A 26,503-nucleotide genomic window follows, 5' to 3' on the forward strand; every position below is an offset into this window, starting at 1 on the left:
GAAGGTAAAGACCAGGAACATATTGGGGAGATTGGAAACTGAAGGTAAAGAGCAGGAACATATTGGGGAGATTGGAAACTGAAGATAAAGACCAGGAACATATTGAGGAGATTGGAAACTGAAGGTAAAGAGCAGGAACATATTGGGGAGATTGGAAACTGAAGGTAAAGAGCAGGAACATATTGGGGAGATTGGAAACTGAAGGTAAAGACCAGGAACATATTGGGGAGATTGAAAACTGACGATATTAACTGAGCGTTTATTGGCAGACATTTATTAACATGAGAACATGAAAAACTGACAATCCAAAATGGATGCACATGATTCAAGTAACAACATGATTTTGGTCCATTCATCATTATACAGCACATCTCTGTCCCAAATGGCTCCCTATTCCCTATGGAGTGCACTCTTTTTAACCAGAGCCCTATGTAGCACGCTATACAGGGAATAGGGTGCCATTTGGGTCACACAGCCCCATGTTTGTGGTCTGTTTAATACAGTCTGTATATCCCTGATGGTTCAGTAAGCAGTAACACCATTGGCCTGGTCGCACGGTGCTGTAGTGGGGGGTATTTCACGTACATTCATTGGCCAACCACTTCATAACGGGCTCCTGGTTCTCCGCCACCCATTTGATGTTGGCCGTAGTCCTCTCAATAGCCTGCTCCAGAGCCAGCGTCCCCGAGCCAAACCCCACACGGGCATTGTCCTCTTTAAACTGCTTCAGCTGCAATTATAGAAACATGGTAGAAATCACAATACTGACTCAACAATGTTGTCGTTTTGAGAAGGAGGAAAACAAGCTCTGCCCCCCCCCCAACAAACAGACCATCCATTCACACATACACCTCTAGTCTAATTTATACCTTATTAAACTGTATCTGTACCCCCCCCCCCCAACAAACAGACCATCCATCCATACATATACCTCTAGTCTAATTGATACCTTATTAAACTCTATCTGTAACCACCCCCAACAAACAGACCATCCATCCATACATATACCTCTAGTCTAATTGATACCTTATTAAACTGAAAACCTTACAGGAGGGTAGCTCTCCAGGAACAGGATTAGAGTGAAAACCTTACAGGAGGGTAGCTCTCCAGGAACAGGATTAGGGTGAAAACCTTACAGGAGGGTAGGCTCTCCATGAACAGGGTTAGGATGAAAACCTTACAGGAGGGTAGCTCTCCAGGAACAGGGTTAGGATGAAAACCTACAGGAGGGTAAGCTCTCCAGGAACAGGATTAGGGTGAAAACCTTACAGGAGGGTAGCTCTCCAGGAACAGGCTTAGGGTGAAAACCTACAGGAGGGTAGCTCTCCAGGAACAGGATTAGGGTGAAAACCTACAGGAGGGTAGCTCTCCAGGAACAGGCTTAGGGTGAAAACCTTACAGGAGGGTAGCTCTCCAGGAACAGGATTAGAGTGAAAACCTACAGGAGGGTAGGCTCTCCAGGAACAGGCTTAGGGTGAAAACCTTACAGGAGGGTAGCCTCTCCAGGAACAGGCTTAGGGTGAAAACCTTACAGGAGGGTAGCTCTCCAGGAACAGGGTTAGAGTGAAAACCTACAGGAGGGTAGCTCTCCAGGAACAGGGTTAGGATGAAAACCTACAGGAGGGTAAGCTCTCTAGGAACAGGGTTAGAGTGAAAACCTACAGGAGGGTAGCTCTCCAGGAACAGGGTTAGGATGAAAACCTACAGGAGGGTAAGCTCTCCAGGAACAGGGTTAGGGTGAAAACCTTACAGGAGGGTAGCTCTCCAGGAACAGGGTTAGAGTGAAAACCTACAGGAGGGTAGCTCTCCAGGAACAGGATTAGGGTGAAAACCTACAGGAGGGTAGCTCTCCAGGAACAGGATTAGGGTGAAAACCTACAGGAGGGTAGCTCTCCAGGAACAGGATTAGAGTGAAAACCTACAGGAGGGTAGCTCTCCAGGAACAGGATTAGAGTGAAAACCTACAGGAGGGTAGCTCTCCAGGAACAGGATTAGGGTGAAAACCTACAGGAGGGTAGCTCTCCAGGAACAGGATTAGAGTGAAAACCTACAGGAGGGTAGCTCTCCAGGAACAGGATTAGGGTGAAAACCTACAGGAGGGTAAGCTCTCCAGGAACAGGGTTGGACAGCCCTGATTCAGCTCAGTACCAACCTGCTTCAGCTCAAACTCAGTAGAGAATCTCCTGGTCACTCCGTTGATGAGGTTAGAGAATGAGAAGGATCCACCACCATATCTGCCAGGTACAGAGATGTATTATTATTATATTTACTTAGTGAATAAACATCAGTTTCTCTGATACATATTCACAGTTACATGATGTCCAATAGCCCCACCTAGACTTACACCGTATAGATGTAGTTCCACCTAGACTTACACCGTATAGATGTAGTTCCACCTAGACTTACACCGTATAGATGTAGCTCCACCTAGACTTACACCGTATAGATGTAGTTCCACCTAGACTTACACCGTATAGATGTAGTTCCACCTAGACTTACACCGTATAGATGTAGTTCCACCTAGACTTACACCGTATAGATGTAGTTCCACCTAGACTTACACCGTATAGATGTAGTTCCACCTAGACTTACACCGTATAGATGTAGTTCCACCTAGACTTACACCGTATAGATGTAGTTCCACCTAGACTTACACCGTATAGATGTAGTTCCACCTAGACTTACACCGTATAGATGTAGTTCCACCTAGACTTACACCGTATAGATGTAGCTCCACCTAGACTTACACCGTATAGATGTAGCCCCACCTAGACTTACACCGTATAGATGTAGTTCCACCTAGACTTACACCGTATAGATGTAGCCCCACCTAGACTTACACCGTATAGATGTAGCTCCACCTAGACTTACACCGTATAGATGTAGTTCCACCTAGACTTACACCGTATAGATGTAGTTCCACCTAGACTTACACCGTATAGATGTAGCCCCACCTAGACTTACACCGTATAGATGTAGTTCCACCTAGACTTACACCGTATAGATGTAGTTCCACCTAGACTTACACCGTATAGATGTAGCCCCACCTAGACTTACACCGTATAGATGTAGTTCCACCTAGACTTACACCGTATAGATGTAGTTCCACCTAGACTTACACCGTATAGATGTAGTTCCACCTAGACTTACACCGTATAGATGTAGTTCCACCTAGACTTACACCGTATAGATGTAGTTCCACCTAGACTTACACCGTATAGATGTAGTTCCACCTAGACTTACACCGTATAGATGTAGTTCCACCTAGACTTACACCGTATAGATGTAGCCCCACCTAGACTTACACCGTATAGATGTAGCTCCACCTAGACTTACACCGTATAGATGTAGCCCCACCTAGACTTACACCGTATAGATGTAGCCCCACCTAGACTTACACCGTATAGATGTAGCCCCACCTAGACTTACACCGTATAGATGTAGCCCCACCTAGACTTACACCGTATAGATGTAGTTCCACCTAGACTTACACTGTATAGATGTAGCCCCACCTAGACTTACACCGTATAGATGTAGTTCCACCTAGACTTACTCTGTATAGATGTAGTTCCACCTAGACTTACACTGATGACCTACTCTGTATAGATGTAGTTCCACCTAGCCTTACACTGTATAGATGTAGTTCCACCTAGACTTACACTGTATAGATGTAGTTCCACCTAGACTTACTCTGTATAGATGTAGTTCCACTTAGCCCTGATGACTTACTCTGTATAGATGTAGTTCCACCTAGACTTACTCTGTATAGATGTAGTTCCACCTAGCCCTGATGGCTTACTCTGTATAGATGTAGTTCCACCTAGCCCTGATGACTTACTCTGTATAGATGTAGTTCCACCTAGCCCTGATGGCTTACTCTGTATAGATGTAGTTCCACCTAGCCCTGATTACTTACTCTGTATAGATGTAGTTCCACCTAGCCCTGATGACTTACTCTGTATAGATGTAGTTCCACCTAGATTTACTCTGTATCGATGTAGTTCCACCTAGACTTACACCGTATAGATGTAGTTCCACCTAGACTTACACCGTATAGATGTAGCCCCACCTAGACTTACACCGTATAGATGTAGCTCCACCTAGACTTACACCGTATAGATGTAGCCCCACCTAGACTTACACCGTATAGATGTAGTTCCACCTAGACTTACACCGTATAGATGTAGTTCCACCTAGACTTACACTGTATAGATGTAGCCCCACCTAGACTTACACCGTATAGATGTAGTTCCACCTAGCCTTACTCTGTATAGATGTAGTTCCACCTAGACTTACACCGTATAGATGTAGTTCCACCTAGACTTACACCGTATAGATGTAGTTCCACCTAGACTTACACTGTATAGATGTAGCCCCACCTAGACTTACACCGTATAGATGTAGTTCCACCTAGCCTTACTCTGTATAGATGTAGTTCCACCTAGACTTACACTGATGACCTACTCTGTATAGATGTAGTTCCACCTAGCCTTACACTGTATAGATGTAGTTCCACCTAGACTTACTCTGTATAGATGTAGTTCCACCTAGACTTACACCGTATAGATGTAGTTCCACCTAGACTTACACCGTATAGATGTAGTTCCACCTAGACTTACACCGTATAGATGTAGTTCCACCTAGACTTACACCGTATAGATGTAGCCCCACCTAGACTTACACCGTATAGATGTAGCTCCACCTAGACTTACACCGTATAGATGTAGCCCCACCTAGACTTACACCTTATAGATGTAGCCCCACCTAGACTTACACCGTATAGATGTAGCCCCACCTAGACTTACACCGTATAGATGTAGCCCCACCTAGACTTACACCGTATAGATGTAGTTCCACCTAGACTTACACTGTATAGATGTAGTTCCACCTAGCCTTACACTGTATAGATGTAGTTCCACCTAGACTTACTCTGTATAGATGTAGTTCCACCTAGACTTACACTGTATAGATGTAGTTCCACCTAGACTTACTCTGTATAGATGTAGTTCCACTTAGCCCTGATGACTTACTCTGTATAGATGTAGTTCCACCTAGACTTACTCTGTATAGATGTAGTTCCACCTAGACTTACACTGCATAGATGTAGTTCCACCTAGACCTGATGACTTACTCTGTATAGATGTAGTTCCACCTAGCCCTGATGGCTTACTCTGTATAGATGTAGTTCCACCTAGCCCTGATGACTTACTCTGTATAGATGTAGTTCCACCTAGCCCTGATGGCTTACTCTGTATAGATGTAGTTCCACCTAGCCCTGATTACTTACTCTGTATAGATGTAGTTCCACCTAGCCCTGATGACTTACTCTGTATAGATGTAGTTCCACCTAGATTTACTCTGTATCGATGTAGTTCCACCTAGACTTACACCGTATAGATGTAGTTCCACCTAGACTTACACCGTATAGATGTAGCCCCACCTAGACTTACACCGTATAGATGTAGCTCCACCTAGACTTACACCGTATAGATGTAGCCCCACCTAGACTTACACCGTATAGATGTAGTTCCACCTAGACTTACACCGTATAGATGTAGTTCCACCTAGACTTACACTGTATAGATGTAGCCCCACCTAGACTTACACCGTATAGATGTAGTTCCACCTAGCCTTACTCTGTATAGATGTAGTTCCACCTAGACTTACACCGTATAGATGTAGTTCCACCTAGACTTACACCGTATAGATGTAGCTCCACCTAGACTTACACCGTATAGATGTAGCCCCACCTAGACTTACACCGTATAGATGTAGTTCCACCTAGACTTACACCGTATAGATGTAGTTCCACCTAGACTTACACTGTATAGATGTAGCCCCACCTAGACTTACACCGTATAGATGTAGTTCCACCTAGCCTTACTCTGTATAGATGTAGTTCCACCTAGACTTACACCGTATAGATGTAGTTCCACCTAGACTTACACCGTATAGATGTAGTTCCACCTAGACTTACACTGTATAGATGTAGCCCCACCTAGACTTACACCATATAGATGTAGTTCCACCTAGCCTTACTCTGTATAGATGTAGTTCCACCTAGACTTACACTGATGACCTACTCTGTATAGATGTAGTTCCACCTAGCCTTACACTGTATAGATGTAGTTCCACCTAGACTTACTCTGTATAGATGTAGTTCCACCTAGACTTACACTGTATAGATGTAGTTCCATCTAGACTTACTCTGTATAGATGTAGTTCCACCTAGACTTACTCTGTATAGATGTAGTTCCACTTAGCCCTGATGACTTACTCTGTATAGATGTAGTTCCACCTAGACTTACTCTGTATAGATGTAGTTCCACCTAGACTTACACTGCATAGATGTAGTTCCACCTAGCCCTGATGACTTGATCTGTATTAATGTAGTTCCACCTAGACTTACTCTGTATAGATGTAGTTCCACCTAGCCCTGATGACTTACTCTGTATAGATGTAGTTCCACCTAGCCCTGATGGCTTACTCTGTATAGATGTAGTTCCACCTAGCCCTGATGACTTACTCTGTATAGATGTAGTTCCACCTAGCCCTGATTACTTACTCTGTATAGATGTAGTTCCACCTAGCCCTGATGACTTACTCTGTATAGATGTAGTTCCACCTAGCCCTGATGGCTTACTCTGTATAGATGTAGTTCCACCTAGCCCTGATTACTTACTCTGTATAGATGTAGTTCCACCTAGCCCTGATGGCTTACTCTGTATAGATGTAGTTCCACCTAGCCCTGATTACTTACTCTGTATAGATGTAGTTCCACCTAGCCCTGATGACTTACTCTGTATAGATGTAGTTCCACCTAGATTTACTCTGTATCGATGTAGTTCCACCTAGCCCTGATGACTTACTCTGTATAGATGTAGTTCCACCTAGCCCTGCTGGCTTACTCTGTATAGATGTAGTTCCACCTAGCCCTGATGACTTACTCTGTATAGATGTAGTTCCACCTAGCCCTGATGGCTTACTCTGTATAGATGTAGTTCCACCTAGCCCTGATGACTTACTCTGTATAGATGTAGTTCCACCTAGCCTTACTCTGTATAGATGTAGTTCCACCTAGACTTACACCGTATAGATGTAGTTCCACCTAGACTTACACCGTATAGATGTAGTTCCACCTAGACTTACACTGTATAGATGTAGCCCCACCTAGACTTACACCGTATAGATGTAGTTCCACCTAGCCTTACTCTGTATAGATGTAGTTCCACCTAGACTTACACTGATGACCTACTCTGTATAGATGTAGTTCCACCTAGCCTTACACTGTATAGATGTAGTTCCACCTAGACTTACTCTGTATAGATGTAGTTCCACCTAGACTTACACTGTATAGATGTAGTTCCATCTAGACTTACTCTGTATAGATGTAGTTCCACCTAGACTTACTCTGTATAGATGTAGTTCCACTTAGCCCTGATGACTTACTCTGTATAGATGTAGTTCCACCTAGACTTACTCTGTATAGATGTAGTTCCACCTAGACTTACACTGCATAGATGTAGTTCCACCTAGACTTACTCTGTATAGATGTAGTTCCACCTAGCCCTGATGACTTGATCTGTATTGATGTAGTTCCACCTAGACTTACTCTGTATAGATGTAGTTCCACCTAGCCCTGATGACTTACTCTGTATAGATGTAGTTCCACCTAGCCCTGATGACTTACTCTGTATAGATGTAGTTCCACCTAGCCCTGATGACTTACTCTGTATAGATGTAGTTCCACCTAGCCCTGATGGCTTACTCTGTATAGATGTAGTTCCACCTAGCCCTGATGACTTACTCTGTATAGATGTAGTTCCACCTAGCCCTGATGACTTACTCTGTATAGATGTAGTTCCACCTAGATTTACTCTGTATCGATGTAGTTCCACCTAGCCCTGATGACTTACTCTGTATAGATGTAGTTCCACCTAGCCCTGATGACTTACTCTGTATAGATGTAGTTCCACCTAGCCCTGATGGCTTACTCTGTATAGATGTAGTTCCACCTAGCCCTGATGACTTACTCTGTATAGATGTAGTTCCACCTAGCCCTGATGACTTACTCTGTATAGATGTAGTTCCACCTAGATTTACTCTGTATCGATGTAGTTCCACCTAGCCCTGATGACTTGCTCTGTATAGATGTAGTTCCACCTAGCCCTGATGACTTACTCTGTATAGATGTAGTTCCACCTAGCCCTGATGAAGTCCCAGGCCAGGGGCATCCCCACCACGTTACCAGCGATGTAGTTGATGGTGGAGGTGCAGTCCTGCTTTCGGATCTTAGCTGGATCCAGGGAATAATCCAGATACCTGTTTCAACACAAAAAAGGGATTTGTGACGTGACCTAAGTCCGATTTTTTACCTGATGGTGTTGCTCTAAACATGCACAAACACAGCCTTTTAAAAGCGCAGGGCTTGTGATGTCATTTTTCATTTTAGAGGAATAATTGTTCTCATGCAGGAATGTATAGATACACAGCTGTAATCACTCTTAGATATTTACCCATAAAGACACACAGTTGTAATCGCTCTTAGATATTTACCCATAAAGACACACAGCTGTAATCGCTCTTAGACATTTACCCATAAAGACACACAGCTGTAATCGCTCTTAGATATTTACCCATAAAGACACACAGCTGTAATCACTCTTAGACATTTACCCATAAAGACACACAGCTGTAATCACTCTTAGAGACCCATAAAGACACACAGCTGTAATCACTCTTAGAGACCCATAAAGACACACAGCTGTAATCACTCTTAGAGATTTACCCATAAAGACACACAGCTGTAATCACTCTTAGAGATTTACCCATAAAGACACACAGCTGTAATCGCTCTTAGATATTTACCCATAAAGACACACAGCTGTAATCACTCTTAGAGATTTACCCATAAAGACACACAGCTGTAATCACTCTTAGATATTTACCCATAAAGACACACAGCTGTAATCACTCTTAGAGACCCATAAAGACACACAGCTGTAATCACTCTTAGAGACCCATAAAGACACACAGCTGTAATCACTCTTAGAGATTTACCCATAAAGACACACAGCTGTAATCACTCTTAGAGATTTACCCATAAAGACACACAGCTGTAATCGCTCTTAGATATTTACCCATAAAGACACACAGCTGTAATCGCTCTTAGAGATTTACCCATAAAGACACACAGCTGTAATCACTCTTAGAGATTTACCCATAAAGACACACAGCTGTAATCACTCTTAGAGACCCATAAAGACACACAGCTGTAATCACTCTTAGAGATTTACCCATAAAGACACACAGCTGTAATCACTCTTAGAGACCCATAAAGACACACAGCTGTAATCGCTCTTAGAGATTTACCCATAAAGACACACAGCTGTAATCACTCTTAGAGACCCATAAAGACACACAGCTGTAATCACTCTTAGAGACCCATAAAGACACACAGCTGTAATCGCTCTTAGAGATTTACCCATAAAGACACACAGCTGTAATCACTCTTAGAGACCCATAAAGACACACAGCTGTAATCGCTCTTAGAGATTTACCCATAAAGACACACAGCTGTAATCACTCATAGATATTTACCCATAAAGACACACAGCTGTAATCACTCTTAGAGATTTACCCATAAAGACACATAGCTGTAATCGCTGCCAAAGATGATTCTAACATGCATTGACTCAGGGGTGTGAATACTTTTGTAAATGAGATATTTATAAAAACATGTTTTCACTTTGTCATTGTGGGTTATTGTGTGTTTATGGGTGAGAAACAAATATAAATCTTGAATCCATTTTGAATTCTGTCTGTAACAACAACATGTGGATGAAGGGGTATGAATACTCTCTGAAGGCACATGAGGAGAAAGAGGAAATCTCTACCTATCTATTGATGTAAATATATCCCCTGTCTCATTCCCAATCTGTCCACTAGATAGCAGTAGGGGATCACATGACATGTCTTAGCCACTTGAAACCAGTTTCATCTGTTTTGGGTAGTGAGTGAGTCACTGCGCCAAAATGACTGCCATCTTAAAATGACCCTTTCGAGTTACAGAGTGAAACATCTCCAAATAACACTTAGACAGGTGAGGACACGTGTCTTTTCCTGTTGTAAACCAGTGAGACGGATCAACACGTGGAGGATGAATACACCGATGATGTGGACGGAGAAGGGAATGCATTGCTTTACAGTGACCATTAGGGTGGACCCTTTCCATGCAGACTAAACCTTGGCACTTTTTTATGACATCACCAGCAGTAAGATTTGAGTTTCCAAAAAGACAGCTTTCACTTTCTATGTTCAGACAACAAATAAACGAATGAGTTGTTACCGGGTCCAAAACAACGGCTCAGAGTTGAACAGGATAAAGGTCTAGCGTCACTCCAACTTAAGTGTTGTGTGGTTTGGTTCACGAAACCAGACCTTTTCTTCAACAAAACACAAGATGAAGTGGTTCTGAGTGTTAGCTCCTGCTGAGGATTCTGTACCTACCTGTTCAGCAGCCATGGTACCTTAGTACAGACCAGGGAGGACCTCAGCTTGGCAGCCTCTGTACCTACCTGTTCAGCAGGGACCTTAGTACAGACCAGGGAGGACCTCAGCTTGGCAGCCTCTGTACCTACCTGTTCAGAAGCCATGGGACCTTAGTACAGGCCAGGGAGGACCTCAGCTTGGCAGCCTCTGTACCTACCTGTTCAGCAGGGACCTTAGTACAGGCCAGGGAGGACCTCAGCTTGGCAGCCTCTGTACCTACCTGTTCAGAAGCCATGGGACCTTAGTACAGGCCAGGGAGGACCTCAGCTTGGCAGCCTCTGTACCTACCTGTTCAGCAGCCATGGGACCTTAGTACAGGCCAGGGAGGACCTCAGCTTGGCAGCCTCTGTGGCTACTGTGGCATTCTTGAACATCTGCCAGGCGAAGTCCCATTCCGCCACCCCTCCTGCTGCGATAGCGTTACAGTACACTGTTGTCTTCAGGTTGGGGTGAATCCTGTCAATAAAGAGTTGCATAAACACAAAATCAGCATCATTGAAGAGAAGGAAAACAATCACGTTAACTCTAAACATCCTTAGGGTTTCTGCTTCCCATAATTACCAGTTGGAGGAGTCCCGGTTTTCCTACTTATTCCTTCCTGATTCCAGGAATCCTTCAGCTGGGATTTCTGGTAAACCTGGGAATTTTGGGAAAGACCCAGGATATGGAAACCCAAATAATTGTGCTTCGTACTCACGGGTTGTGGTCTGGGTTCAGCATCCACTCTCTGAACCAATCGCTGGTGAGAACCCTGCAGCGCTCCACTCCCATACGACACGCAAAGGATATGGCGTTGATCTGGTTGTATCTGAGAGATAGGAGAGACAAGAGGGACAGGGCTGTGGAACGGCTCACTACACATTATGGTAATATTGATCTGGTTGTATCTGAGAGATAGGAGAGACAAGAGGGACAGGGCTGTGGAACGGCTCACTACACATTATGGTAATATTGATCTGGTTGTATCTGAGAGATAGGAGAGACAAGAGGGACAGGGCTGTGGAACGGCTCACAACACATTATGGTAATATCTAAGGGTTCATCCCAAATAGCACCCTATTCCCTATGTAGTGCACTCCTTTTGAAAACAGACCGATAATGTGTATTTACTGTTGTAAGAGAAGCGACAGAAAGATATATTTACAAATACAATTATGTATCTTAATTTGTTTAAAATAACATTTCATTTGAAAAACAGAGTTGTTACTGGTCGTTGTGTCCAGTGGGGACTCTGGTCCAATCAACCGTTATGGTCCTGAAGTACTCAAACAGGGGGGTGATCTGCATCTTCAGGTAACCCTGGGAGACAAACAGTATGAACCAATCAGACCTGTTGTTTCAGGTAACCCTGGGAGACAAACAGTATGAACCAATCAGACCTGTTGTTTCAGCTAAGCCTGGGAGAAATACAGTATGAACCAATCAGACCTGTTGTTTCAGGTAACCCTGGGAGACAAACAGTATGAACCAATCAGACCTGTTGTTTCAGCTAAGCCTGGGAGAAATACAGTATGAACCAATCAGACCTGTTGTTTCAGGTAACCCTGCGAGACAAACAGTATGAACCAATCAGACCTGTTGTTTCAGCTAAGCCTGGGGGAACAGCACTGAATTTGTTAGTTCTTTGTTATGATCTTTGTTATGTCCTCTATGTCCTCTATGTAGATCTTTGTTATGTCCTCTATGTCCTCTATGTCCTCTATGTTGGTCTTTGTTATGTCCTCTATGTAGATCTTTGTTATGTCCTCTATGTCCTCTATGTTGATCTTTGTTATGTCCTCTATGTCCTCTATGTTGATCTTTGTTATGTCCTCTATGTAGATCTTTGTTATGTCCTCTATGTCCTCTATGTTGATCTTTGTTATGTCCTCTATGTAGATCTTTGTTATGTCCTCTATGTTGGTCTTTGTTATGTCCTCTATGTTGGTCTTTGTTATGTCCTCTATGTCCTCTATGTTGATCTTCATTATGTCCTCTATGTCCTCTATGTTGATCTTTGTTATGTCCTCTATGTTGATCTTTGTTATGTCCTCTATGTTGATCTTCATTATGTCCTCACCTGTTGTTTCAGCTAAGCCTGGGGGAACAGCACTGAATTTGTTAGTTCTTTGTTATGATCTTTGTTATGTCCTCTATGTCCTCTATGTAGATCTTTGTTATGTCCTCTATGTCCTCTATGTCCTCTATGTTGGTCTTTGTTATGTCCTCTATGTTGATCTTTGTTATGTCCTCTATGTCCTCTATGTTGATCTTTGTTATGTCCTCTATGTCCTCTATGTTGATCTTTGTTATGTCCTCTATGTAGATCTTTGTTATGTCCTCTATGTCCTCTATGTTGATCTTTGTTATGTCCTCTATGTAGATCTTTGTTATGTCCTCTATGTTGGTCTTTGTTATGTCCTCTATGTTGGTCTTTGTTATGTCCTCTATGTCCTCTATGTTGATCTTCATTATGTCCTCTATGTCCTCTATGTTGATCTTTGTTATGTCCTCTATGTTGATCTTTGTTATGTCCTCTATGTTGATCTTCATTATGTCCTCTATGTCCTCTATGTTGATCTTTGTTATGTCCTCTATGTTGATCTTTGTTATGTCCTCTATGTAGATCTTTGTTATGTCCTCTATGTCCTCTATGTTGATCTTTGTTATGTCCTCTATGTCCTCTATGTTGATCTTTGTTATGTCCTCTATGTTGATCTTTGTTATGTCCTCTATGTCCTCTATGTTGATCTTTGTTATGTCCTCTATGTCCTCTATGTTGATCTTCATTATGTCCTCTATGTCCTCTATGTTGATCTTTGTTATGTCCTCTATGTTGATCTTTGTTATGTCCTCTATGTTGATCTTCATTATGTCCTCTATGTCCTCTATGTTGATCTTTGTTATGTCCTCTATGTTGATCTTTGTTATGTCCTCTATGTCCTCTATGTTGATCTTTGTTATGTCCTCTATGTCCTCTATGTTGATCTTTGTTATGTCCTCTATGTTGGTCTTTGTTATGTCCTCTATGTCCTCTATGTTGATCTTTGTTATGTCCTCTATGTTGGTCTTTCTTATGTCCTCTATGTTGGTCTTTGTTATGTCCTCTATGTTGGTCTTTGTTATGTCCTCTATGTCCTCTATGTTGGTCTTTGTTATGTCCTCTATGTCCTCTATGTTGGTCTTTGTTATGTCCTCTATGTTGATCTTTGTTATGTCCTCTATGTCCTCTATGTTGGTCTTTGTTATGTCCTCTATGTCCTCTATGTTGGTCTTTGTTATGTCCTCTGTGTTGATCTTTGTTATGTCCTCTATGTTGGTCTTTGTTATGTCCTCTATGTAGATCTTTGTTATGTCCTCTATGTCCTCTATGTTGATCTTTGTTATGTCCTCTATGTCCTCTATGTTGATCTTTGTTATGTCCTCTATGTTGGTCTTTGTTATGTCCTCTATGTCCTCTATGTTGATCTTTGTTATGTCCTCTATGTTGGTCTTTCTTATGTCCTCTATGTTGGTCTTTGTTATGTCCTCTATGTCCTCTATGTTGATCTTTGTTATGTCCTCTATGTTGATCTTTGTTATGTCCTCTATGTTGATCTTCATTATGTCCTCTATGTCCTCTATGTTGATCTTTGTTATGTCCTCTATGTTGATCTTTGTTATGTCCTCTATGTAGATCTTTGTTATGTCCTCTATGTCCTCTATGTTGATCTTTGTTATGTCCTCTATGTCCTCTATGTTGATCTTTGTTATGTCCTCTATGTTGATCTTTGTTATGTCCTCTATGTCCTCTATGTTGATCTTTGTTATGTCCTCTATGTCCTCTATGTTGATCTTCATTATGTCCTCTATGTCCTCTATGTTGATCTTTGTTATGTCCTCTATGTTGATCTTTGTTATGTCCTCTATGTTGATCTTCATTATGTCCTCTATGTCCTCTATGTTGATCTTTGTTATGTCCTCTATGTTGATCTTTGTTATGTCCTCTATGTCCTCTATGTTGATCTTTGTTATGTCCTCTATGTCCTCTATGTTGATCTTTGTTATGTCCTCTATGTTGGTCTTTGTTATGTCCTCTATGTCCTCTATGTTGATCTTTGTTATGTCCTCTATGTTGGTCTTTCTTATGTCCTCTATGTTGGTCTTTGTTATGTCCTCTATGTTGGTCTTTGTTATGTCCTCTATGTCCTCTATGTTGGTCTTTGTTATGTCCTCTATGTCCTCTATGTTGGTCTTTGTTATGTCCTCTATGTTGATCTTTGTTATGTCCTCTATGTCCTCTATGTTGGTCTTTGTTATGTCCTCTATGTCCTCTATGTTGGTCTTTGTTATGTCCTCTGTGTTGATCTTTGTTATGTCCTCTATGTTGGTCTTTGTTATGTCCTCTATGTAGATCTTTGTTATGTCCTCTATGTCCTCTATGTTGATCTTTGTTATGTCCTCTATGTCCTCTATGTTGATCTTTGTTATGTCCTCTATGTTGGTCTTTGTTATGTCCTCTATGTCCTCTATGTTGATCTTTGTTATGTCCTCTATGTTGGTCTTTCTTATGTCCTCTATGTTGGTCTTTGTTATGTCCTCTATGTTGGTCTTTGTTATGTCCTCTATGTCCTCTATGTTGGTCTTTGTTATGTCCTCTATGTCCTCTATGTTGGTCTTTGTTATGTCCTCTATGTTGATCTTTGTTATGTCCTCTATGTCCTCTATGTTGGTCTTTGTTATGTCCTCTATGTCCTCTATGTTGGTCTTTGTTATGTCCTCTGTGTTGATCTTTGTTATGTCCTCTATGTTGGTCTTTGTTATGTCCTCTATGTAGATCTTTGTTATGTCCTCTATGTCCTCTATGTTGATCTTTGTTATGTCCTCTATGTCCTCTATGTTGATCTTTGTTATGTCCTCTATGTTGATCTTTGTTATGTCCTCTATGTCCTCTATGTTGATCTTTGTTATGTCCTCTATGTTGGTCTTTGTTATGTCCTCTATGTTGGTCTTTGTTATGTCCTCTATGTCCTCTATGTTGATCTTTGTTATGTCCTCTATGTCCTCTATGTTGATCTTTGTTATGTCCTCTATGTTGATCTTTGTTATGTCCTCTATGTCCTCTATGTTGATCTTTGTTATGTCCTCTATGTAGATCTTTGTTATGTCCTCTATGTTGGTCTTTGTTATGTCCTCTATGTTGGTCTTTGTTATGTCCTCTATGTCCTCTATGTTGATCTTCATTATGTCCTCTATGTCCTCTATGTTGATCTTTGTTATGTCCTCTATGTTGATCTTTGTTATGTCCTCTATGTTGATCTTCATTATGTCCTCTATGTCCTCTATGTTGATCTTTGTTATGTCCTCTATGTTGATCTTTGTTATGTCCTCTATGTAGATCTTTGTTATGTCCTCTATGTCCTCTATGTTGATCTTTGTTATGTCCTCTATGTCCTCTATGTTGATCTTTGTTATGTCCTCTATGTTGATCTTTGTTATGTCCTCTATGTCCTCTATGTTGATCTTTGTTATGTCCTCTATGTCCTCTATGTTGATCTTCATTATGTCCTCTATGTCCTCTATGTTGATCTTTGTTATGTCCTCTATGTTGATCTTTGTTATGTCCTCTATGTTGATCTTCATTATGTCCTCTATGTCCTCTATGTTGATCTTTGTTATGTCCTCTATGTTGATCTTTGTTATGTCCTCTATGTCCTCTATGTTGATCTTTGTTATGTCCTCTATGTCCTCTATGTTGATCTTTGTTATGTCCTCTATGTTGGTCTTTGTTATGTCCTCTATGTCCTCTATGTTGATCTTTGTTATGTCCTCTATGTTGGTCTTTCTTATGTCCTCTATGTTGGTCTTTGTTATGTCCTCTATGTTGGTCTTTGTTATGTCCTCTATGTCCTCTATGTTGGTCTTTGTTATGTCCTCTATGTCCTCTATGTTGGTCTTTGTTATGTCCTCTATGTTGATCTTTGTTATGTCCTCTATGTCCTCTATGTTGGTCTTTGTTATGTCCTCTATGTCCTCTATGTTGATCTTTGTTATGTCCTCTATGTTGATCTTTGTTATGTCCTCTATGTTGGTCTTTGTTATGTCCTCTATGTTGGTCTTTGTTATGTCCTCTATGTCCTCTATGTTGGTCTTTGTTATGTCCTCTATGTCCTCTATGTTGATCTTTGTTATGTCCTCTATGTTGATCTTTGTTATGTCCTCTATGTCCTCTATGTTGGTCTTTGTTATGTCCTCTATGTTGATCTTTGTTATGTCCTCTATGTTGATCTTTGTTATGTCCTCTATGTCCTCTATGTAGATCTTTGTTATGTCCTCTATGTTGGTCTTTGTTATGTCCTCTATGTCCTCTATGTTGGTCTTTGTTATGTCCTCTATGTTGGTCTTTGTTATGTCCTCTGTGTTGATCTTTGTTATGTCCTCTATGTCCTCTATGTTGGTCTTTGTTATGTCCTCTATGTTGATCTTTGTTATGTCCTCTATGTCCTCTATGTTGGTCTTTGTTATGTCGTCTATGTCCTCTGTGTTGATCTTTGTTATGTCCTCTATGTTGATCTTTGTTATGTCCTCTATGTCCTCTGTGTTGATCTTTGTTATGTCCTCTGTGTGTTGTTGTTGATCTTTGTCATTTTCTCATGCACTATAACCATAATCAATAACAGCAGTGTTTCACAATTGCCATCAGACTCCAGTATTCCAGAGAACATAATGATCTGATTATATTGTGGTTGTATTAGCCCATGAGACAAATACTGACATGTTGTAAGTTGTTCTATGTCATTTTCTTACGTACGAAAACTATGTTCAGTTAAAGATGATACTAGAGCTTCATGGCTTCACTAGAGGCCAATATTTCAGACTAAATCATAGTATTACTATATTATATTGTCTATTTAGGGTAGCAGAATTACAGTAACCTTTTAAAACATTCCCGGGTTTTGCAGGGAATCTATAATCCTTCTAACAGGATTTCTGGAAAACCAGGAGAATTTGGGACGACGACAGATCTTTTGCAACTGTAAATGAATGATATATCATATTATAGTGAGAACCCACCTGTAGCACCCCGTATGCCTGTCCACGGTCGAACATGAGGATATAGTAGTTGAGATTCCTGAGAGCTGACTCCCAGGGGATGTAGTCTCTCTCCTGAGACAGGTACCTGGTAATATATAATATAAGAACTGACTCCCAGGGGACGGAGTCTCTCTCCTGAGACAGGTACCTGGTAATATATAATATAAGAACTGACTCCCAGGGGATGTAGTCTCTCTCCTGAGACAGGTACCTGGTAATATATAATATAAGAACTGACTCCCAGGGGATGTAGTCTCTCTCCTGAGACAGGTACCTGGTAATATATAATATAAGAACTGACTCCCAGGGGATGTAGTCTCTCTCCTGAGACAGGTACCTGGTAATATATAATATAAGAACTGACTCCCAGGGGATGTAGTCTCTCTCCTGAGACAGGTACCTGGTAATATATAATATAAGAACTGACTCCCAGGGGACGGAGTCTCTCTCCTGAGACAGGTACCTGGTAATATATAATATAAGAACTGACTCCCAGGGGACGGAGTCTCTCTCCTGAGACAGGTACCTGGTAATATATAATATAAGAACTGACTCCCAGGGGACGGAGTCTCTCTCCTGAGACAGGTACCTGGTAATATATAATATAAGAACTGACTCCCAGGGGACGGAGTCTCTCTCCTGAGACAGGTACCTGGTAATATATAATATAAGAATTGACTCCCAGGGGACGGAGTCTCTCTCCTGAGACAGGTACCTGGTAATATATAATCTGTATAGTAGAATATATTACTCTAGTTACCTGGTGGTCCTCAGAGCTAATGTCGTGTTGATCACCTTGGCCCTGGAAACACACAACAATATGACAGCACAACCGCATCAGCTTCCAGCTTCCACACAGTTTACCAGGAAATACAGTAGGTGGGGGGGAGTAAGAAAGAGCTTTACCTGGCCAGATTGAAGGCATCATCCACTATTTGAGCTCTGTTAATTAAAGGAATGACCTGCACACAGAAGTTCTGATGTTACATTGCGTCATATGGAATCATACTCTGATAGGTAATATCCACATAAGATTGGATTAATAACGTATACTGACCGTGTGGTCTGTGGTGAGCTGGTTGAGGAGTCGTTCCCAGTTGTCCATGTCGTAGTTAACCCTGTAATAGCCAGACACATTGAGGTTGGCCAGAACCCACTCAGATCCTGCTGTTGTCATGGGGGGGTGTCTGTCTGTTGGAGGAAAGCAACACACTGGTCACAGAAAGGCAACATTCTGCAAGATTTTACAAAATTCACTGGTTTTCCAGAATATCCTGGTTAGAGGATTCCCTGACTTCCTGCTAATTCCCAAGTAATTCCATGAAAACAGGGACTTTTTGGGAAAGCTTGGTCTCAAGTTAGGATTCAACACAGAACTTCCTGTTACGATGAACAATAACATGACCTGGCCATGTCCATTAGTCCAGGGACATCTCCACTGATACCCATGGACCTGTTCATTAGTCCAGGGACATCTCCACTGATACCCATGGACCTGTTCATTAGTCAGTAGTCCAGGGAAATCTCCACTGATACCCATGGACCTGTCCATTAGTCATTAGTCCAGGGACATCTCCACTGATACCCATGGACCTGTTCATTAGTCAGTAGTCCAGGGAAATCTCCACTGATACCCATGGACCTGTTCATTAGTCCAGGGACATCTCCACTGATACCCATGGACCTGTTCATTAGTCAGTAGTCCAGGGACATCTCCACTGATACCCATGGACCTGTCCATTAGTCATTAGTCCAGGGACATCTCCACTGATACCCATGGACCTGTTCATTAGTCCAGGGACATCTCCACTGACACACATGGGCCTGTCCATTAGTCATTAGTCCAGGGACATCTCCACTGACACACATGGGCCTGTCCATTAGTCATTAGTCCAGGGACATCTCCACTGATACCCATGGACCTGTTCATTAGTCCAGGGACATCTCCACTGATACCCATGGACCTGTTTATTAGTCCAGGAACATCTCACCTGATACCCATGGACCTGTTCATTAGTCATTAGTCCAGGGACATCTCCACTGATACCCATGGACCTGTACATTAGTCCAGGGACATCTCAACTAATACCCATGGACCTGTCCATTAATCATTAGTCCAGGGACATCTCAACTGATACCCATGGACCTGTCCATTAGGCATTAGTCCAGGGACATCTCCACTGATACCCATGGACCTGTCCATTAGTCATTAGTCCAGGGACATCTCCACTGATACCCATGGACCTGTACATTAGTCCAGGGACATCTCCACTGATACCCATGGGCCTGTCCATTAGTCATTAGTCCAGAGACATCTCCACTGATACCCATGGACCTGTCCATTAGTCCAGGGACATCTCCACTTATACCCATGCAGGACTTCATTTGACACAAACACTGGCATTAGAAATACCTGTTTCCTGAAGAAGCCAGTGTTGCTCTCTCTCAACTCCTCCCTTCATCCATTTGATGGGGACCAACCAGGTGTAACTAAAAAGACATGGGAACAGGATGGTCAGGTGACAGAATTAAAGATTATTTGGGGGTTTATCATCATGACCTTATTGTTGAATGATCATGACCCAAGCTGAACGAACCCCCCTCCTTAACACCAGGATGTACTAACCTGTCCTTAACCCTAGGCTGTACAAACCCCTCCTTAACCCCAGACTATACTAGCCCCTCCTTAACCCCAGTCTAAACTAACCCCAGGCTGTACTAACCCCTCCTTAACCCCAGGCTGAACTAACCCCTCCTTAAACACAGGCTGTACTAACCCCAGGCTGTACTAACCCCTCCTTAACCCCAGTATGTACAAACCCCTCCTTAACCCCAGACTGTACTAACCTGTCATTAACCACAGGCTGTACTAACCCCAGGCTGTACTAACCCCTCCTTAACCCCAGGCTGTACTAACCCCAGGCTGTACTAATCCCTCCTTAACCCCAGGCAGTACTCACCCCAGGCTGTACTAACCCCAGGAAATACTAACCCCTCCTTAACCCCAGGCTGTACTAACACCAGGCTGTACTAACCCCTCCTTAACCCCAGACTGTACTAACCCCTCCTTATCCCCAGTCTAAACTAACCCCAGGCTGTACTAACCCCTCCTTAAACCCAGGCTGTACAAACCCCTCCTTAACACCAGTCTAAACTAACCCCAGGCTGTACTAACCCCTCCTTAAACCCAGGCTGTACTAACCCCTCCTTATCCCCAGTCTAAACTAACCCTAGGCTGTACAAACCCCTCCTTAACCCCAGACTATACTAGCCCCTCCTTATCCCCAGTCTAAACTAACCCCAGTATGTACTAACCCGTCCTTAACCCCAGTATGTACAAACCCCTCCTTAACCCCAGGCTGTACAAACCCCTCCTTAACCCCAGACTATACTAACCCCTCCTTATCCCCAGTCTAAACTAACCCCAGGCTGTACTAACCCCTCCTTAACCCCAGGCTGTACTAACCCCTCCTTAAACCCAGGCTGTACTAACCCCTCCTTAACCCCAGACTATACTAACCCATCCTTAACCTCAGACTATACTAACCCCAGGCTGTACCAACCCCTCCTTAACCCCAGACTATACTAACCACAGGCTGTACTAACCCCAGTATGTACTAACCCCTCCTCAACCCCAGGCTGTACTAACCCCTTCTTAACCCCAGACTGTACCAACCCCTCCTTAACCCCAGACAATACTAACCCCAGGCTGTACCAACCCCTCCTTAACCTCAGGCTGAACTAACCCCTCCTTAACCCCAGACTATACTAACCCCAGGATGTACTAACCTGTCCTTAACCCTAGGCTGTACAAACCCCTCCTTAACCCCAGACTATACTAGCCCCTCCTTATCCCCAGTCTAAACTAACCCCAGTATGTACTAACCCGTCCTTAACCCCAGTATGTACAAACCCCTCCTTAACCCCAGGCTGTACAAACCCCTCCTTAACCCCAGACTATACTAACCCCTCCTTATCCCCAGTCTAAACTAACCCCAGGCTGTACTAACCCCTCCTTAACCCCAGGCTGTACTAACCCCTCCTTAAACCCAGGCTGTACTAACCCCTCCTTAACCCCAGACTATACTAACCCATCCTTAACCTCAGACTATACTAACCCCAGGCTGTACCAACCCCTCCTTAACCCCAGAATATACTAACCACAAGCTGTACTAACCCCAGTATGTACTAACCCCTCCTCAACCCCAGGCTGTACTAACCCCTTCTTAACCCCAGACTGTACCAACCCCTCCTTAACCCCAGACAATACTAACCCCAGGCTGTACCAACCCCTCCTTAACCTCAGGCTGAACTAACCCCTCCTTAACCCCAGACTATACTAACCCCAGGATGTACTAACCTGTCCTTAACCCTAGGCTGTACAAACCCCTCCTTAACCCCAGACTATACTAGCCCCTCCTTAACCCCAGTCTAAACTAACCCCAGGCTGTACTAACCCCTCCTTAACCCCAGGCTGTACTAACCCCTCCTTAAACCCAGGCTGTACTAACCCCAGGCTGTACTAACCCCTCCTTAACCCCAGGCTGTACTAACCCCTCCTTAACCCCAGTATGTACAAACCCCTCCTTAACCCCAGACTGTGCTAACCCGTCCTTAACCCCAGGCTGTACTAACCCCAGGCTGTACTAATCCCTCCTTAACCCCAGGCTGTACTAACCCCAGGCTGTACTAACCCCAGGCTGTACTAATCCCTCCTCAACCCCAGGCTGGACTAACCCCAGGCTGTACTAACCCCAGGCTGTACTAACCCCTCCTTAACCCCAGGCTGTACTAACCCCAGGCTGTACTAACCCCTCCTTAACCCCAGACTGTACTAACCCCTCCTTATCCCCAGTCTAAACTAACCCCAGGCTGTACTAACCCCTCCTTAAACCCAGGCTGTACAAACCCCTCCTTAACACCAGTCTAAACTAACCCCAGGCTGTACTAACCCGTCCTTAACCCCAGGCTGTACTAACCCCTCCTTAACCCCAGGCTGTACTAACCCCAGGCTGTACTAACCCCTCCTTAACCCCAGGCTGTACTAACCCCTCCTTATCCCCAGTCTAAACTAACCCCAGGCTGTACTAACCCCTCCTTAACCCCAGTGTGTACAAACCCCTCCTTAACCCCAGACTATACTAACCCCTCCTTATCCCCAGTCTAAACTAACCCCAGGCTGTACTAACCCCTCCTTAACCCCAGGCTGTACTAACCCCTCCTTAAACCCAGGCTGTACTAACCCCTCCTTAACCCCAGACTATACTAACCCATCCTTAACCTCAGACTATACTAACCCCAGGCTGTACCAACCCCTCCTTAACCTCAGGCTGAACTAACCCCTCCTTAACCCCAGACTATACTAGCCCCTCCTTAACCCCAGTCTAAACTAACCCCAGGCTGTACTAACCCCTCCTTAACCCCAGGCTGTACTAACCCCTCCTTAAACCCAGGCTGTACTAACCCCAGGCTGTACTAACCCCTCCTTAACCCCAGTATGTACAAACCCCTCCTTAACCCCAGACTGTACTAACCCGTCATTAACCACAGGCTGTACTAACCCCAGGCTGTACTAACCCCTCCTTAACCCCAGGCTGTACTAACCCCAGGCTGTACTAATCCCTCCTTAACCCCAGGCAGTACTAACCCCAGGCTGTACTAACCCCAGGCTGTACTAACCCCTCCTTAACCCCAGGCTGTACTAACCCCAGGCTGTACTAACCCCTCCTTAACCCCAGACTGTACTAACCCCTCCTTATCCCCAGTCTAAACTAACTCCAGGCTGTACTAACCCCTCCTTAAACCCAGGCTGTACAAACCCCTCCTTAACACCAGTCTAAACTAACCCCAGGCTGTACTAACCCCTCCTTAAACCCAGGCTGTACTAACCCCTCCTTATCCCCAGTCTAAACTAACCCTAGGCTGTACAAACCCTCCTTAACCCCAGACTATACTAGCCCCTCCTTATCCCCAGTGTAAACTAACCCCAGTATGTACTAACCCGTCCTTAACCCCAGGCTGTACTAACCCCTCCTTAAACCCAGGCTGTACTAACCCCAGGCTGTACTAACCCCTCCTTAACCCCAGTATGTACAAACCCCTCCTTAACCCCAGACTGTACTAACCCGTCATTAACCACAGGCTGTACTAACCCCAGGCTGTACTAACCCCTCCTTAACCCCAGGCTGTACTAACCCCAGGCTGTACTAATCCCTCCTTAACCCCAGGCAGTACTAACCCCAGGCTGTACTAACCCCAGGCTGTACTAACCCCTCCTTAACCCCAGGCTGTACTAACCCCTCCTTAACCCCAGACTGTACTAACCCCTCCTTATCCCCGGTCTAAACTAACTCCAGGCTGTACTAACCCCTCCTTAAACCCAGGCTGTACAAACCCCTCCTTAACACCAGTCTAAACTAACCCCAGGCTGTACTAACCCCTCCTTAAACCCAGGCTGTACTAACCCCTCCTTATCCCCAGTCTAAACTAACCCTAGGCTGTACAAACCCCTCCTTAACCCCAGACTATACTAGCCCCTCCTTATCCCCAGTGTAAACTAACCCCAGTATGTACTAACCCGTCCTTAACCCCAGTATGTACAAACCCCTCCTTAACCCCAGGCTGTACAAACCCCTCCTTAACCTCAGACTATACTAACCCCTCCTTATCCCCAGTCTAAACTAACCCCAGGCTGTACTAACCCCTCCTTAACCCCAGGCTGTACTAACCCCTCCTTAAACCCAGGCTGTACTAACCCCTCCTTAACCCCAGACTATACTAACCCATCCTTAACCTCAGACTATACTAACCCCAGGCTGTACCAACCCCTCCTTAACCCCAGAATATACTAACCACAAGCTGTACTAACCCCAGTATGTACTAACCCCTCCTCAACCCCAGGCTGTACTAACCCCTTCTTAACCCCAGACTGTACCAACCCCTCCTTAACCCCAGACAATACTAACCCCAGGCTGTACCAACCCCTCCTTAACCTCAGGCTGAACTAACCCCTCCTTAACCCCAGACTATACTAACCCCAGGATGTACTAACCTGTCCTTAACCCTAGGCTGTACAAACCCCTCCTTAACCCCAGACTGTACTAGCCCCTCCTTAACCCCAGTCTAAACTAACCCCAGGCTGTACTAACCCCTCCTTAACCCCAGGCTGTACTAACCCCTCCTTAACCCCAGTATGTACAAACCCCTCCTTAACCCCAGACTGTGCTAACCCATCCTTAACCCCAGGCTGTACTAACCCCAGGCTGTACTAATCCCTCCTTAACCCCAGGCTGTACTAACCCCAGGCTGTACTAACCCCAGGCTGTACTAATCCCTCCTCAACCCCAGGCTGTACTAACCCCAGGCTGTACTAACCCCAGGCTGTACTAACCCCTCCTTAACCCCAGGCTGTACTAACCCCAGGCTGTACTAACCCCTCCTTAACCCCAGACTGTACTAACCCCTCCTTATCCCCAGTCTAAACTAACCCCAGGCTGTACTAACCCCTCCTTAAACCCAGGCTGTACAAACCCCTCCTTAACACCAGTCTAAACTAACCCCAGGCTGTACTAACCCGTCCTTAACCCCAGGCTGTACTAACCCCTCCTTAACCCCAGGCTGTACTAACCCCAGGCTGTACTAACCCCTCCTTAACCCCAGGCTGTACTAACCCCTCCTTATCCCCAGTCTAAACTAACCCCAGGCTGTACTAACCCCTCCTTAACCCCAGTATGTACAAACCCCTCCTTAACCCCAGTATGTACAAACCCCTCCTTAACCCCAGACTATACTAACCCCTCCTTATCCCCAGTCTAAACTAACCCCAGGCTGTACTAACCCCTCCTTAACCCCAGGCTGTACTAACCCCTCCTTAAACCCAGGCTGTACTAACCCCTCCTTAACCCCAGACTATACTAACCCATCCTAAACCTCAGACTATACTAACCCCAGGCTGTACCAACCCCTCCTTAACCCCAGACTATACTAACCACAGGCTGCACTAACCCCAGTATGTAGAAACCCCTCCTCAACCCCAGGCTGTACTAACCCCTTCTTAACCCCAGACTGTACCAACCCCTCCTTAACCCCAGACAATACTAACCCTAGGCTGTACCAACCCCTCCTTAACCTCAGGCTGAACTAACCCCTCCTTAACCCCAGACTATACTAACCCCAGGCTGTACTAACCCCTCCTTAACCCCAGGCTGTACTAACCCCTCCTTAACCCCAGGCTGAACTAACCCCTCTTTAACCCCAGACTATACTAACCCCAGGCTGTACTAACCCCAGACTATACTAACCACGGGCTGTACTAACCCCTCCTTAACCCCAGGCTGTACTAACCCCAGGCTGTACTAACCCCAGACTATACTAACCCCAGGCTGTACTAACCCCAGACTATACTAACCACGGGCTGTACTAACCCCTCCTTAACCCCAGGCTGTACTAACCCCAGTATGTACTAACCCCTCCTTAACCCCAGACTATACTAGCCCCTCCTTATCCCCAGTCTAAACTAACCCCATACTATACTAACCCCTCCTTAACCCCAGACTATACTAACCCCTCCTTAACCCCAGGCTGTACTAACCCCAGGTTGTATTAACCGGTCCTTAACCCCAGGCTGTACTAACCCCTCCTTAACCCCAGGCTGTACTAACCCCTCCTTAACCCCAGACTATACTAACCCCTACTTAACCCCAGGCTGTACTAACCCTAACCCTAACCCCTTCTTAACCCCAGACTATACTAACCCCTCCTCAACCCCAGGCTGTACTAACCCCAGGTTGTATTAACCCCTCCTTAACCCCAGGCTGTACTAACCCCAGGCTGTACTAACCCCTCCTTAACCCCAAGCTGTACTAACCCATCCTTAACCCCAGGCTGTACTAACCCCTCC

At 44.3% G+C, this 26,503-nt stretch overlaps 1 protein-coding gene across 3 annotated transcripts in view; it reads right to left on the reverse strand.

The window, feature by feature from the left end:
* Window positions 1-239: 239 nt before the first annotated feature.
* LOC109876485 (AP-3 complex subunit sigma-2) overlaps window positions 240-26,503 on the reverse strand; it is a 137,485-nt gene continuing 111,221 nt past the window's right edge. For 2 of the 3 annotated variants that reach the window (XM_031820390.1, XM_031820391.1), the window contains exons 12-22: window positions 20,018-20,094; window positions 18,662-18,795; window positions 18,511-18,566; window positions 18,365-18,406; window positions 17,584-17,689; window positions 11,759-11,850; window positions 11,249-11,359; window positions 10,840-11,007; window positions 8,182-8,322; window positions 2,153-2,234; window positions 240-730 (exon numbers count right to left, since the gene is read on the reverse strand). In XM_031820390.1, coding sequence (XP_031676250.1) covers window positions 578-730; window positions 2,153-2,234; window positions 8,182-8,322; window positions 10,840-11,007; window positions 11,249-11,359; window positions 11,759-11,850; window positions 17,584-17,689; window positions 18,365-18,406; window positions 18,511-18,566; window positions 18,662-18,795; window positions 20,018-20,094 — 1,162 coding nt within the window. In that variant the 3' untranslated portion in view covers window positions 240-577. The other variant, XM_031820392.1, reaches the window with a different exon arrangement.

Source organism: Oncorhynchus kisutch, unplaced genomic scaffold, assembly GCF_002021735.2.
Source record: "Oncorhynchus kisutch isolate 150728-3 unplaced genomic scaffold, Okis_V2 scaffold3334, whole genome shotgun sequence".
Taxonomy (NCBI): Eukaryota; Metazoa; Chordata; class Actinopteri; order Salmoniformes; family Salmonidae; genus Oncorhynchus; species Oncorhynchus kisutch.